A 13,129-nucleotide genomic window follows, 5' to 3' on the forward strand; every position below is an offset into this window, starting at 1 on the left:
AATATACAATAAAATACTATTAAATATAGTATAATAACATATAGTATAATAAATAACAAAAAATACTACAATTCCCTCATTAGTTACTGTGCAAAGTATTCATTCTACTTGCAAAAGTATCTTATACTTTTAAGATATGTTTACCCGAAGAGTTTTAAATTTTCACCTTAATTAAAAAAGTCTAACTTCATATTAATATTTTGACTTGGATCAATTTCATCAATCTTCAGAAGAATCTTGCTGTAACTTAAACTACAGGCAAGTGACTAAAAATTCTTAACATTAGATAGAAAATCATTCTATAAAGACTATACTGGCATAAATGTATCTTTCAATTAAAAAATAAGTAATGTACCAGAAAAAAAAAAGAAAAGAAAAAGAAGGATAAGTACAAAATATGTTTAGCAGTTCCAAAGTCCTTCAAAAGTAAGGTAATGTCAACTGAAATAGAAACAGAGAATACTTTCTCAGGTCAACAGGGTAGCAGCATAATGGAGTAAAAACACAATGGAAAACACAAGTGATGCACAATAAAGTTGATCTCCACCCACTGACCAACGCCCAGCCCATACCTGAGCAGCGATCAGCCCCTCCTGGCCAACTCCTCCTAGTTTATATACTCAACATGACACTCTGTAGTATGGAATATCCCTTTGTCCAGTTTAGGTCAGCTGTCCTGGCCTTGCTCTCTCTGGCTTCTTACTCACTTGACTGCTGGCAGAGCACAGGACACTTGACTTACACAGCCCTTGACTGTAAGTAAGCACTAATGAGCGACAACTAAAACATCAGTGTGTTATTGACATTATCCTTGTACTGATTCTAAAACACAGCACTGTGCCAGGCACTAAAAGGAAAATTAACTCTCTCCTAGCTGAAACCAGGACAGCAGATGTAACCTTGATTTTCTATTTAATAAGAACAGCATCTCTTCCTAATGATTTGTTCAAGATAATCTACCTAGAGAAATATTTCTTAATTATTGAAGCACCTTTGGATCAAAATTGAATCACATTTTTATGCTTTTTAGATTTTTTTATACTTTATACATTTTTATACTTATGTGACAAAACTTGGAGGGTGAGAAAGAAATAGAGGCTTAAAAAACCTCAGGAGAATAACATAACAGATCAAGACACAAAAGGCACCAAATGTTGTCCAGAATCAGAGGTTATGCACCTGTGTCCACACCCTGCCACACACAGGGGGGAAAATGAACTCAGAAAGCTGAAGACCAAGGAGGATGAAGGGAAGGTTTCTCAGCCTAGGCTCAAACTCACGAATACAGCTACACAGCTGTCTGATGGGGTGATGCGGATGCTGGGCTACAGTCTGAGCACAGTGCAGAGGAGATGTGCCACTACTCAGCACAGCCCAATCATTTGTTTTCCAGGAGGAAACTCAGCATTCATAAAGGAAGGAACATTATTGCTGCTAAAAAATAGCCAAGAACCTGGTCCCAGGCTCCTACAGACTTTTACATTCAAGCTGAGATTACAGTACTCAGTTTGAAAGGTTTGAAAAAACTGTCATTTAAGGTTGCTTATGCTGGGTGCTTTGTCACCCCATTTCATCTCGCTCCATCCTGTCCCATGCCCCACTTCTCACTGGCACAGCCCTGTGCTGACCAACAGTCTGGCTACAGATGAATTTTTTCACCCTAGCTCTCACCTGCTAATTAACCTGATCTCACTTAGCATCTTCTGCTAAATCATACAACCAAAACCCAATTTATGCCTAATCTGAATGTCAGAGATTAAATTTACGCATATATTGTAAATTAAGAGAAATTTCAACAAGCTGTACTGAGGTCTGTATTTACTAAGAACCATATCAAATAGTTCTGCAAACAGACATGAGCAAAAATATGTAAGTTAATGTTTTCCTTATACTCCCTAATACAGAATGACAAACCTTTCTAAAACAATCTCTTCAAAAACTCAAGCAAGACCAAAAAAACCTAAACATTGTGACAAATCACATGAATTTTTATACCATACATCTTCACAAGCTGTTTTCTAATTTCAAGTCCAAAGTGCCAAATACAGCATGAAGCTCATCATTTCCCAGGAACTTTCATAAGCAGCTCCTACTTGCTAGAAGAAAAAAAGATTCTGTGTTAGTTTGTTCTTGTATGTACTATCCACAGTAAGGAGTTCAAGCAAATACAGTCCCTTTCTTAGCTTTCACCTCAAAGGAGAACAAGCATCATAGTGTAAACACCCTTTTCAGGAAAAGGAAGACAGGCACTGGTCAGATGTTTTGACATTTTCATTAGTACATAATATAATCAACTATTAAATATCCAGGATATTTTACAAATATATCTTAGCCTTTTTTACTCTTAAACCACAAAATATTACTGAAATTCAAAGTTAGGTTCTGTTTCCTATAGGAAATCATGCAAGCTATTCTGACCATACTTCTCATTCCCAAAACTGTTTTCATGCACTACCTTGGGCACTAAGAAACCAAAGCAATCTCTTTAGTGCAAAGTTCAGAGCAAAGAAAGGTGTGTTTAAACAAAGCACAGATCAGCAAGCTTTTAAGAGCTTATCAGTGGATGACCAACCATAATTTAGAAACTGCACTTTTATTTACCTCATTAAAGTCTGTGGGAATCCAAGCTGGGCTTTTGTTTCTTTCAGTGAGGCAGACTGCACAGTGACACGTGTAGATGATGAAGGAAAGGTAAATTAAGGGCAGCTCTTCCCGAGGAGTCCAGGTGTTACCTCCAGTGAAGTGCACCTGGATTCCAAGGATCTTTTCTCACATCACAGCCTGCCTTTTGCAGGTAGAGGCCGTGCACATGACTGAATCACTGAACAGCATGAGTCAGGACTAAATGAGCTGGAGAATAAGCTTACACCACCTTTAGAGCGGTTGTTAAAGGAGAAGTTGTACCTGAACTGACTAAAAACCTGCCAGTACAAAGTTAAGCCATCAAATATCTTTCCAACAAAACTGAACCAATGGAGCTAAATTATTTCAGATGAGCCTCTCACAGGATGTGGCCATAGCCACTACTAGGACTCATAAAAATGAGTTACCTTGTCAAATCACAGCCCCACAGCAATCACATTAATTTGGCAGAGATGTAGGCTACTGCCAGAAGCTTCTATCAAACCCCCTTTTCCTGTAAGTTTCCTGCACTCCCCTTGTGCCAACACCATCACTGATGCAGTAATTTGCTGAGTTAGATTAAGGAACTAATCTGCCCCAAGACAACACTTCCAAAAAATACTGCTTTCAGTTGAATTTTTTGTTAATCTGGCTCAACCCACTTCAGTCAACTCAGAAATGCCAATGTCAGGGTAATAAAAATATTAGGAAGGTGAGAGATGGAAAGAAACTCTAAGTGGTGTTCCCCACTCTTTTCAGCCCCATTTATCTCAGCCTACTATGACCATGACCTGCACCCACCATCACTGCACATCAAAACTTCTGCTGGTTCAGAACAAGCCTTAGGAAACACTCTGAGTGGGAAGAAAAAGTTTCATCAAATATTACCTCTTTTCAACAGAACATGAAGACATTTCTCAAGTCTACCTGAAACAGAGATTTTTCAGAAGATAACTAACACAGGCAAGCCACCCAAATGAGTTTAGCAGGACACTAAAGTCCACCCTCTGGATGGAGTTATAATGATGCTGATGACCACTCCCAGAATGATAACACCATTATCAATATTCCCTTATCTAGCTGTGGCAAAGACAAGTAGGCTGAGAGGCTTCAGAAGCTACACTCAGATCTGTAGGACCTCTCATCCTCTTTGCAACTGCTGAGACAGAAGGCATCTTGCACTGGCCTGTGGTAACCATAGTTCTGGTGTCCTGCTGTGACTGGTCACTGAGCCACAGCTGTGTGCATGAGACAGCAGTGGCAGAGCTTCCTCTCTGCCCAGTAGACAAAGCTTCTTGTTCCAAGCCTCTTGCTTTGTACCTGGAATCACAGACTCATAACTACAGCTATAACCACAATTATTACATGAATTGTTGGGCTATCTCAAGCCTACAAGAACTTTTTGCTTTATTAATGCAGCTAAACTTCAATCTTGCACTTTCTTAATCCATAGCAAAATTCCCTGTTATCTCTGGATACAGTATACTCCTGGACCTTGCTGTCGTATTTTACTATAGGCAAAAAATTTCTGATAGAGATGATACTTCATCAGTGCCCTTGAGTCCCAACATTGTTCTAACAATTACATAAAAATCTGCTAAAAACCATCAACTGATTAAAAACACTAAAAAATGAGCAATGTACCTTACTAAGCACATATTGCTGAACTCCGACCAAACAATTTTCACACTTCACCCTAATTATTTTCCTGTTTTTCAAACAGGGATATGAATTCAAAATATCTGACTTCCCAAAGCCAGAGTAGAAGCTGTTGGGGTGGTTTAGGGACTGCTGGAATAGAAGAAAAAGGAGTTGGAGGAGTGAATAATTGAAGATTCATACTGATGCTAAATCAAGCAAAAGTGCTAAGTGTTCTGCTGCAGTTGGGCACTGGTATGCGTGACAAGGTATTTATTTGTTGAAGACAATGCTATTCTTACTTTGTTGCTTTCTCATGTATGCTGTACCCACCACAAACATTTTACCCCAAACCGTTTTCAGTCCCCCAAGCATACTGGGGGCCCTGTGGAGGAAGCATTTTAACACATATTTATTTTCATCTTTTGGCCTAAGAAGTCTCTCTAGGAAAGAAGGCCATTGTAGAAAGATGACAGATAAAACATCTGAAATTATCAAGAAATAATTTCTAGTCTAACAGGATTGGGATGCTGTATCAGGAAAGGCAGGGAACAGTCAGAACAAGAGATAATATTGAGAAGCTTACCCTCACATGAAAATATGACAGGTACATAACTATATCTGTGCATCCTTTTATTCTGCTGTAATACAAGAGAGCTAGCCCAAAACAGCCACCAAAGAATAAGTTCATGGCTTCAACTTTTTTGGGAGTACAGAGGTGCTCATCCCATACACTGCTCATTATATCATCAGACATATACCTCAGAAAACGACGGCTAAAATTGTTCTTAAGGAATTAATCAAGTCTGTCTATTTTTACACATCCAAATACTAAGGAACAACACCCCCCTCTCTTTTTTTTTTTTGCCTATTTATTTGGCTGTAAATATTTAAATTACCTGCGTGAACATGATTATTTTGAAAGCACAACTCCAAGGTTGAGGTGTGTTCACTGCAAAACAAGTAGCCCTCACAAAATAGTCTGTTGGCACATTGCAAGTACTGAAAGCTTATGAGCAGAGTATTTTTCTTCCCCTGGCAAAGCAGATTTACTGAGGAGTCTGGAACAACAGTCAGTGAGTCATGCATAGGTGAATCTGCAACATTCACAGCAGAGACCTCGCTGTAATCACTTACTGTAATTACAGCCTCCCTTCAGCTGTAGAGACAAAAAAACCCGAAGGTGCACTTTTAGTAACTCCAGTGAAAAAAAGCACCAACAATAGAGAAAGGTGCTGGCACTGCAAATGTACAAGCAACCTTTTAAAGCCTTACAGCTTTCAGCTCCTGCTTCACGAGTAACAGTTACAAAACAAGAGTAAAATATTGGCAATAATATTAGTTTGTAACGTTTTTAATCTAGTGCCAATATCAGCAGACTCAAAATGCCATTAGTTTTACTCAAAAACAAATTTAACAACTGTGCTCATCAAAGAGAAAGAACTTGGAGAAACACTAGAGAACTATGCCACTATGCCACACTTAGAATGCAGAGGTACAGATTTACACAGCTCTTCTGGCACTTTGTTGACCAGTTCCATTCCAGTTTTTCATAAAGTCTACACATTTATAATAGCACATCTAGTAATACATTGCATCGTGCTCAGTATCATCCAGATTTTTGTACACACTCAAGCAAAAAAGAGAAAGCCGATAATTAAAATATACAAAAGGCCTTTAAGTTTCCCCTTCCTAATAGTTAAACAACCATGACAACTCATACTCTGTATGTTTTTAAAGTAAAAAAGAAAACCTATATACCGGCCCTGATTTTCCTCCTTTATGATATGTCACTCTATAGATTGAGCAGAATTACTCTTTGTATCTATTTTAGGGTCTGCCTGACACAAAACAGAACTCGATTGTTTGCCCTGATAGTGAAGGACATTAAATCTACACCCACAACATAAAATAATCTAAGTCACCTACTGAACTAGGCTTCTTGAAATAATGTTGTTTTATCATCCTGACAGATGTGGCATGGATGTCTAAGTGCAAGAAACAGTGACCATGTCTGCACAACAAGGACTGCACTGAAAGAGCTTCAGCACATCTAGGGCTCAAAAACGACATGCAAATTGAAGGGAATTCTACCAAGATTCTTGGAAAAACAAGATGACAAAACTGCAGTATACACAATTGGCTGAAGTGGTAATCTGCAGCAAGGAAGTGATTTTGTCAGTATTGGTTACACTCCCGACACCGATCACTGCCTGAAACTCATGCTAGGGGGTGAAGGAGAAGCAGAGTAGGAGGGTAAATGTAAAGACGGATGCTGAAATGAGGAAGAAAAGTGTCACAAAAAGAATCTTCAGCCTGAAGAAACAAAGGCCCAAAGAGGATCATCTGTTCTGCCCACCAAGATAAAATCCAGTGGAAAGCTGACCACAGGTAACAGGCACTAGGAGGGCTTTTTAATGGGGTGGCAAGACTTAGCAAGAACCAAAGGCAGGAGCAAGATAAATTCAAAGTAGAAATAAGGTGCAAACTGGAAGATGGGGAACCCCACGAAGCAGGAATCCAGAATCAAGGAAGCAGGAAATGTTAGGATACCACATCTTGCTGTCAGTAGATCAAGTTACTGGGATTAATACATCAGTAACCCAGCAACACATTAAGGGTCTGCTGTATACTCCATATGTATACATGCATGAAGTACAAAAGACACAGAAGCAATTCTAAATAAAGCAACTTTGTGCCTTATTGCCTGTCAGCTCTACCTGAAGATGTTGGTAAGCACTGGACAATGAACTTTGTTCAAATTAGCAGTCAACCCCAAGGCAGGAAAGATTCTTCTAATGCATTCAGATGAAGACAGTGCTCATGCAAAACCTGTAGCAGATAAAAAATTGCGATGGTTTTGTAAAGCCAGCTGTAGTGGGATAGATCTTTGCTCTGCAGATAGTTCTTTCCACTTTTATAGAAGCAAAGCAACACGTGGAAGGTACTGCGTTGAGCCATCCATATACTGGCATCATGAAAGGTTACAGGGGTCAGGAACAACAATTGCTGTGATGACGGCAGGGACCTGGAATCCCTTCTGTACAAGCAGCTTGCAAATGAAATTGCAAAATGCTCCACCAACTTTAGGTAGTTGTGAGTAATCAGCTTGTGAGTTTGCTGCTTGTACACTGAGCATTATATGTATCCCTCACAGTACTTTACTCCTTTATACTAGATTTCACTGTTTTTCAGTTCCAAGAGTGAGTCACTGGTAGGAAAAAAATGGCAAAGGAATGAGAACTTTTCTCTCTGAAATAAAGGAGATGGAAAATGACCTTGAAAAAAGGCATTTTTCACACTTACTACTAGATTTCTTCTCGGCTTGAGATACAAACTATTAAGACTTCAGATTTGAACAAAGAATGAGGCAGATTATTCCAGTAAGGAAAGAATAAACTCCACTTGTATATGTGATCTGTAATGTCTATTATGGTCAATGTTCAAAAAAAGAATAAACTCCACTTGTACGTGTGATCTGTAATGTCTATTATGGTCAATGTTCAAAAAAATCATATCTTGTGGGCAATTCACAGCAGAAGTCTTTGTTATTTCTCCATGCTCAAAGGACATTTGTAATTTGGGTTTCTTACTAAGAGATCAAACAGCGAGTGATTTAGACCACAGCTGTCTGTAGAAAACACCAAGTATTTTATGTCACTCGCTTGTCCCCAGAGTGAACTCATGTTACCACTACTAAGTCTGTAAAGCCCATATTTACAAAGATATATAAAATTAAATACTTATGTTTATGCAGACTTACACAGTAACCCACAAAAAGGGGCACTGCTCTGCAACAAAACCCAGCTGAGACTGCTTGGTTTCACTGCCACACATAGCCAAGCTTCAGCTGGTATCTCCCAGTCAGCTGGACTCAGTAACAAAGCAGGACGGTGAAGCTCAAGGGCTGCAGGCTCTGAACAGCAGGTGTCACTCAAAAGAAGAGACCTGAGGTGGCAGCAATCCTCTCTCTTACAACACTCTTTTCCAGAACTGGCCTCCATCTCAGGGAAGCTCAACTCATTGCTCTCACTCTGCAAGTGCAGATCAGCAAACCAAATGTTTTAAAAAATCTAAAGAAGGGAGACTGCATAGAACTGCAGAACCTCTGAGGAGGAGCAGCCATGTCCTAGGCTCTATGAAACACTGGAGTCTTTCTTAAATTATCATCAGCAATATGAAGATTAACAGTCACTTTGGAAGCATACAAAGTTAAACAGAAACTGGCTTGCAAAGTTTCAAAACTGGAACTGATCTTCCAACATAAGCTAATGCAGCGCGGTGAAGTGGCAGCAAAAGCGCACATGCTGGTGAGCAAGCACAGTGACTCACTGGAAACAGATACAGGGAGGCTGTCACACGACAAGCTGGTGCATCACAGGAGACAACATGGAACAGCAGCATCCCAAATTAGGAGAGAGGTATGGAGAGGATAGCAACTCCACCTCCAGTGGCCAACATATTCAGAATCATTTATCTATCACACAGTTTGCAAATTAGTCCTTGAGAATGCCATGCAGCAGAAGCTTACTTGCCTCATGCACTGGTGTGTTGGTGCAGTTCAGTTACTTCTGCATGTATACTGCATGCATTCACTTCTTATAAATCTATTCCGCATGAACTGAATACTCCAGGCTTGGTCTCAGCCTTATAATCACATTCAAGAAACATTTTTACATACATATATTTGCATACACACATACATTCACTCACTTTTCAGGACAGAAATAGTCCTGTAGAAGACTCTCTAGGTGGCATTTGATTGCCTGAGGGTAAGCTCACATAGCCATATGAGGAGAACGTTGTTATCTGAAACACCTACATGTGCCTGGCAAATATGACACAGGACCTGTGCTGCTTTCTGCCAAAGTAGATGGGGTAAAATTCCCAAGGAACCTAAATGGCACTGGAAACCTAACCTATGCTTACAGTTTTGGATTTCACACGTATGAGGGTGACATACCTATGGTCAGTCACTGAAATGGTTTTGGACTGAAACCTCTCTGATTCACTCTTGGTTTCCCCAGCCCAAATAATAACAAATGGTTCCACAGAAAGAAATTGTTTAAAATTTTGTTCATGGATATCATGAAGAAAAGGAGATGACACCAAAATCCAAGTAGCATGACAGCTAATAGAGCATTACTGAATTTAACAGGTTAAAACTTGAAAGTAAGCAAATAAAGGCAATATGGAAAAGAGAGTTATTAAATATTAAATTATTAAATAAGTTATTATGTTATTAAAATTTAATTTGATACTGTGTATCCTGCCTTTTTTATTTTTTCAAGAAAGTTTTTAAGATAAATATTTAGGTATACCACAAAAATCACCTACAACCAATATCTACATCATATAAAGCTAATCCTTTAACTGCTACTTTAAAGCAAAATGCAAAATAAACTTTTCTATGGAAAAGACAGCAGCTCTGATGCTATTTCATGCATCACTACTGTTAAGGCAATATTTCTAAACTGACAAACTTGGAAGTAATCACACTGAGGTTGTAGATCAGTAATATTTTAAGTCTTATGAAAAAAAAACAATGGGTGGGAAGTATAGCTCTTTCTTTCCTACGCTGTCACTTTGTTTGGAACACAGCCAACATATTGCTTTTTCCAGGAGGAACCAGTGTCACACCTCCCTCTAAAGATAAAGCAATTACCAACATGCACTGTTTTGAATACCTATGAAAAAAATAATTCAACATAGTTTCTCTATTAATCTTTCCAAAAGGGCTGGTTCATTACAACAAGTACAGTATTACATTGGCTTCCTAACATTCTGATCCCTGTTAAAATTTACAGTTTTCAAACTAGCAGTGAGATGCTAACCTAGATATTGAAAGTGGTTCTAATCTAATTTTGTTATTTTGTTAAAAGGCAAAATCAGCTCAATTTCACATCAGCAACAAAACATGAAATCAGGGCTGCAGAACTGGTCCACTTGCACACTGTGAAGAGCCAAATGGAAGAACTTATTTCCATAAAATATTTCAGAATTATATGGGTTTGGGCATTATTATCATGCAGCATCATGCAGCTCTGCACATCTTGGGAATGTTGACAAAGAAGGAAAGTACTTAAACTAGGGGGATGGGAGAGAAATCCCACAGAAATGTTACATTATTTCAGGAAAGTTTTGTTTGTTTGTTTCTAAAAAGACCAAAAGAGAACCAAAAGTGGCCACTCTCCTCCCTCCCTATTCCCATGAAAATACTCCCAGTCTCCCTCACTTCAGAAGTGGGAAGACACTGGGGATGCACAACAGGAGGGAGTGGGTCAACCAGGACCATGGACCTGAGATCCTCGTTAATAAAAACAGCACAAACAGACCTAAGGTTCAAATTTAGAGTGGCACAGCAGAAAGGCAGAGAGATATTTAGGATTTTAGTTTCATGAGCTAAGTGGCAAATGTGCATGGGCTGGAAAACTGTACTACTGCTGTGGTGGAACTCGGGCAAACTAACTGTGGGAATCCTCTGTTCTGCACAGCTGAAACACTCATATTTGTTTGCTATAAGTATGGAAATGAGACCACTTCTCCCATTTATTTCCCCTTCTCTTAATCCCAAACCAGAAAAATTTGTGAAGGATTGCTATTACTTGCTTGGCAGTGTCCCAATTTACCCAGAGGGCTGTCCACAGAAGCAGCTGCAGAGGAGCTGGAATCTCAGGAGATTGCTGCTCCTAATGGTGTGTGTTCTTAAGACACAGAGAGGGACTGTGCTCATATGTCCCAGGCCTCTAGGGGCCAAGAACCTGCTACTTAGAGCCATGGGTCCAGACAGCTACAAGAGGAACCAACCATAATAGTCTACAGATACACAGATCTTTCTTTACTCAGAAGTCATCCCAAGGAGTGGGGAAAGCATTACTTAACTTATTCCTCCACCTCCATGAGGAGTTTGAGGGGAGTTATGAGAGGCAAAGACACACTACAATTAATAACAGAGAAGTTTTTGGATTTTGTGATTTCTTGAAAAAATATACATATTTTGTATTACACTGAAAATGGCCAGGTCTGCAGAGCCCTTATAGATGTAGCTAAGATGACATCAGGACTTCAGGTGAGGCTGATAAATAACATTAGTCATGGAGAAGGAAATACCTCAATAAAAAGAGAACTTAGTGGTTCTAATAGGGGGTAGGAGGTATTTCTCAGTTCAGTCCTCGCTTTTATTGTGGACTCGTGGTGTGATAAGTCACAGTGCATCTGTTATCTGTTGTCCAGGGTGACCCACTGTACTGCCTTCTCTCTTCTTTTAATCAGACTATCATCTCTTTGATCACACACACTCTTCCTATGCACACACGGAAACAGTATGCTCGTTTCAACACCTTCCCAGTTTCAGGTGGCTCCTCAGCATTATTAAAAGCCCCATCTTTATCAATGGGACCTTTGTTGACAATTTCAGCAAGGAAGAGGAGAGACTGATTGGGCCATAATGACAAAAGCCAGTTCTTTACAGAGCAGCCCCTATGGTCACTGCTACGGAAAAGCCAGCAGTGACTTCTGCCTATACCAAACGTGCTGTGAGGCACTAGGAGGTACTCAGCCCTCGTGTAGTGAAACTGGCTCCTTGCCCGTCATCAGTTTCAATGACAAGTGCTTTAAAAAGTTTGTCTCGTTATTACCTACACCTTCCTCCCATTTAACACATTAAAAAAAAAGGTACAAAATCTAAGCACAGCATCCCACCGACAGCCTGATCCCAAAAACGCCGAGGTTCAGCGTCCCCGAGGCCAAGGGACAGCATTCACCGCTGCGACCCACAAACCTTCCCCAATCCGAGCCTAAAACCGCACCAGCCAGAACAGCTCGGGTTTAACACCGACAGCGCACCCGGGCGGGCCCGGGACTGCTCTTGGATACAAATGCCCTAACAACAGCCGGCAGCTGCTGTTCCTGATGCTCGCACTCGGCTCCCGGCAGACCAGCAAAACTCCTGGGGTTCCCTCGACGTGCGGAGCATGTTACAGAAAGGGGTGGGGGAAAAAGCCCTTTGGGACGAACCAACCAACCAAGGAAAAGCCCTCTGGGAGCTGCGGTACACAGCGCAAAAGTGGGCAAACCCTTTAGTCCCAGGGCGGGAGAAAACACCTTCTCCCGCGCAACAGGTTCCCGGGAGCCGGCTGCGCTCCTCCTCCGCGGCGCGGCAGCCGCAGCCGCCCCCGCCGAGCGCACCTGCCGCGGGCAGCGCCCTCCTGCCCTCCCTGCCTCCCGCCCGCAGCTCCACTCACCCGCCGGGGGCGTCGCCGGCCCCGCCGCTGGGGTGGTAGGCGGTGAGGACCACGCCGGGGGAGCCGGACCGCCAGCTCATGGCGCTGCCCGCCGCATCCCTTCTGAAGACACCGAGGCGGAGCGGGGCGGCCCGGCTACGGCCCGGCGCGGCCCAGCCTCCTGCCGGCAGCGCAGCGGGGCAGGGCCGGGTGACGGCAGCGCTTCCTGCGGCCCGGCGGGGCCGTGCTCCTCCTCCCGGCTCGGGAGCCCCGCGGGCGAGGGCGGCGGGACCGAGCGGCGGTCGGGGGCCGCGTTACGGCCCTGTGCGCTTCCTCAGGCCGCGGGCTCTGGGAAACCAATGTGCTCCGGGCAGGCTGGAGTTTGTCCGAAGGTGTCGCTGAGAACTCCGTCAATTAAAGAAAAGTCGCTGCCCTTTCGGCCCCGAGTCAGCTGCCGCGGGCGAACTGCTGCGAACTGCTTGCCAACCGTGTGGCAAGCGCGGTACGGCAATAAGAAAAATAAAGAATGTGTTCAGCGTGTGCTTTGTACGCTATCCATGTCACTGAATCGCAGCGGTATTCGGTGATCGCTTTAATTTCTCATACGCGCCGCGAAAAGAGGTTTATTTTTTTTGAATGACAAGGTC

At 41.8% G+C, this 13,129-nt stretch overlaps 1 protein-coding gene across 1 annotated transcript in view; it reads right to left on the reverse strand.

Annotated features, from left to right (window-relative positions):
* Positions 1-12,583, reverse strand: part of ARHGAP18 (Rho GTPase activating protein 18) — a 66,443-nt gene extending 53,860 nt beyond the window's left edge. The window contains exon 1 of the mRNA XM_062488804.1: positions 12,504-12,583. Coding sequence (XP_062344788.1) covers positions 12,504-12,583 — 80 coding nt within the window. The remainder of the gene's footprint in view (positions 1-12,503) is intronic.
* Between the last annotated feature and the right edge of the window lie 546 nt (positions 12,584-13,129).

Source organism: Cinclus cinclus, chromosome 3 (genome assembly GCF_963662255.1).
Source record: "Cinclus cinclus chromosome 3, bCinCin1.1, whole genome shotgun sequence".
Classification (NCBI taxonomy): domain Eukaryota; kingdom Metazoa; phylum Chordata; class Aves; order Passeriformes; family Cinclidae; genus Cinclus; species Cinclus cinclus.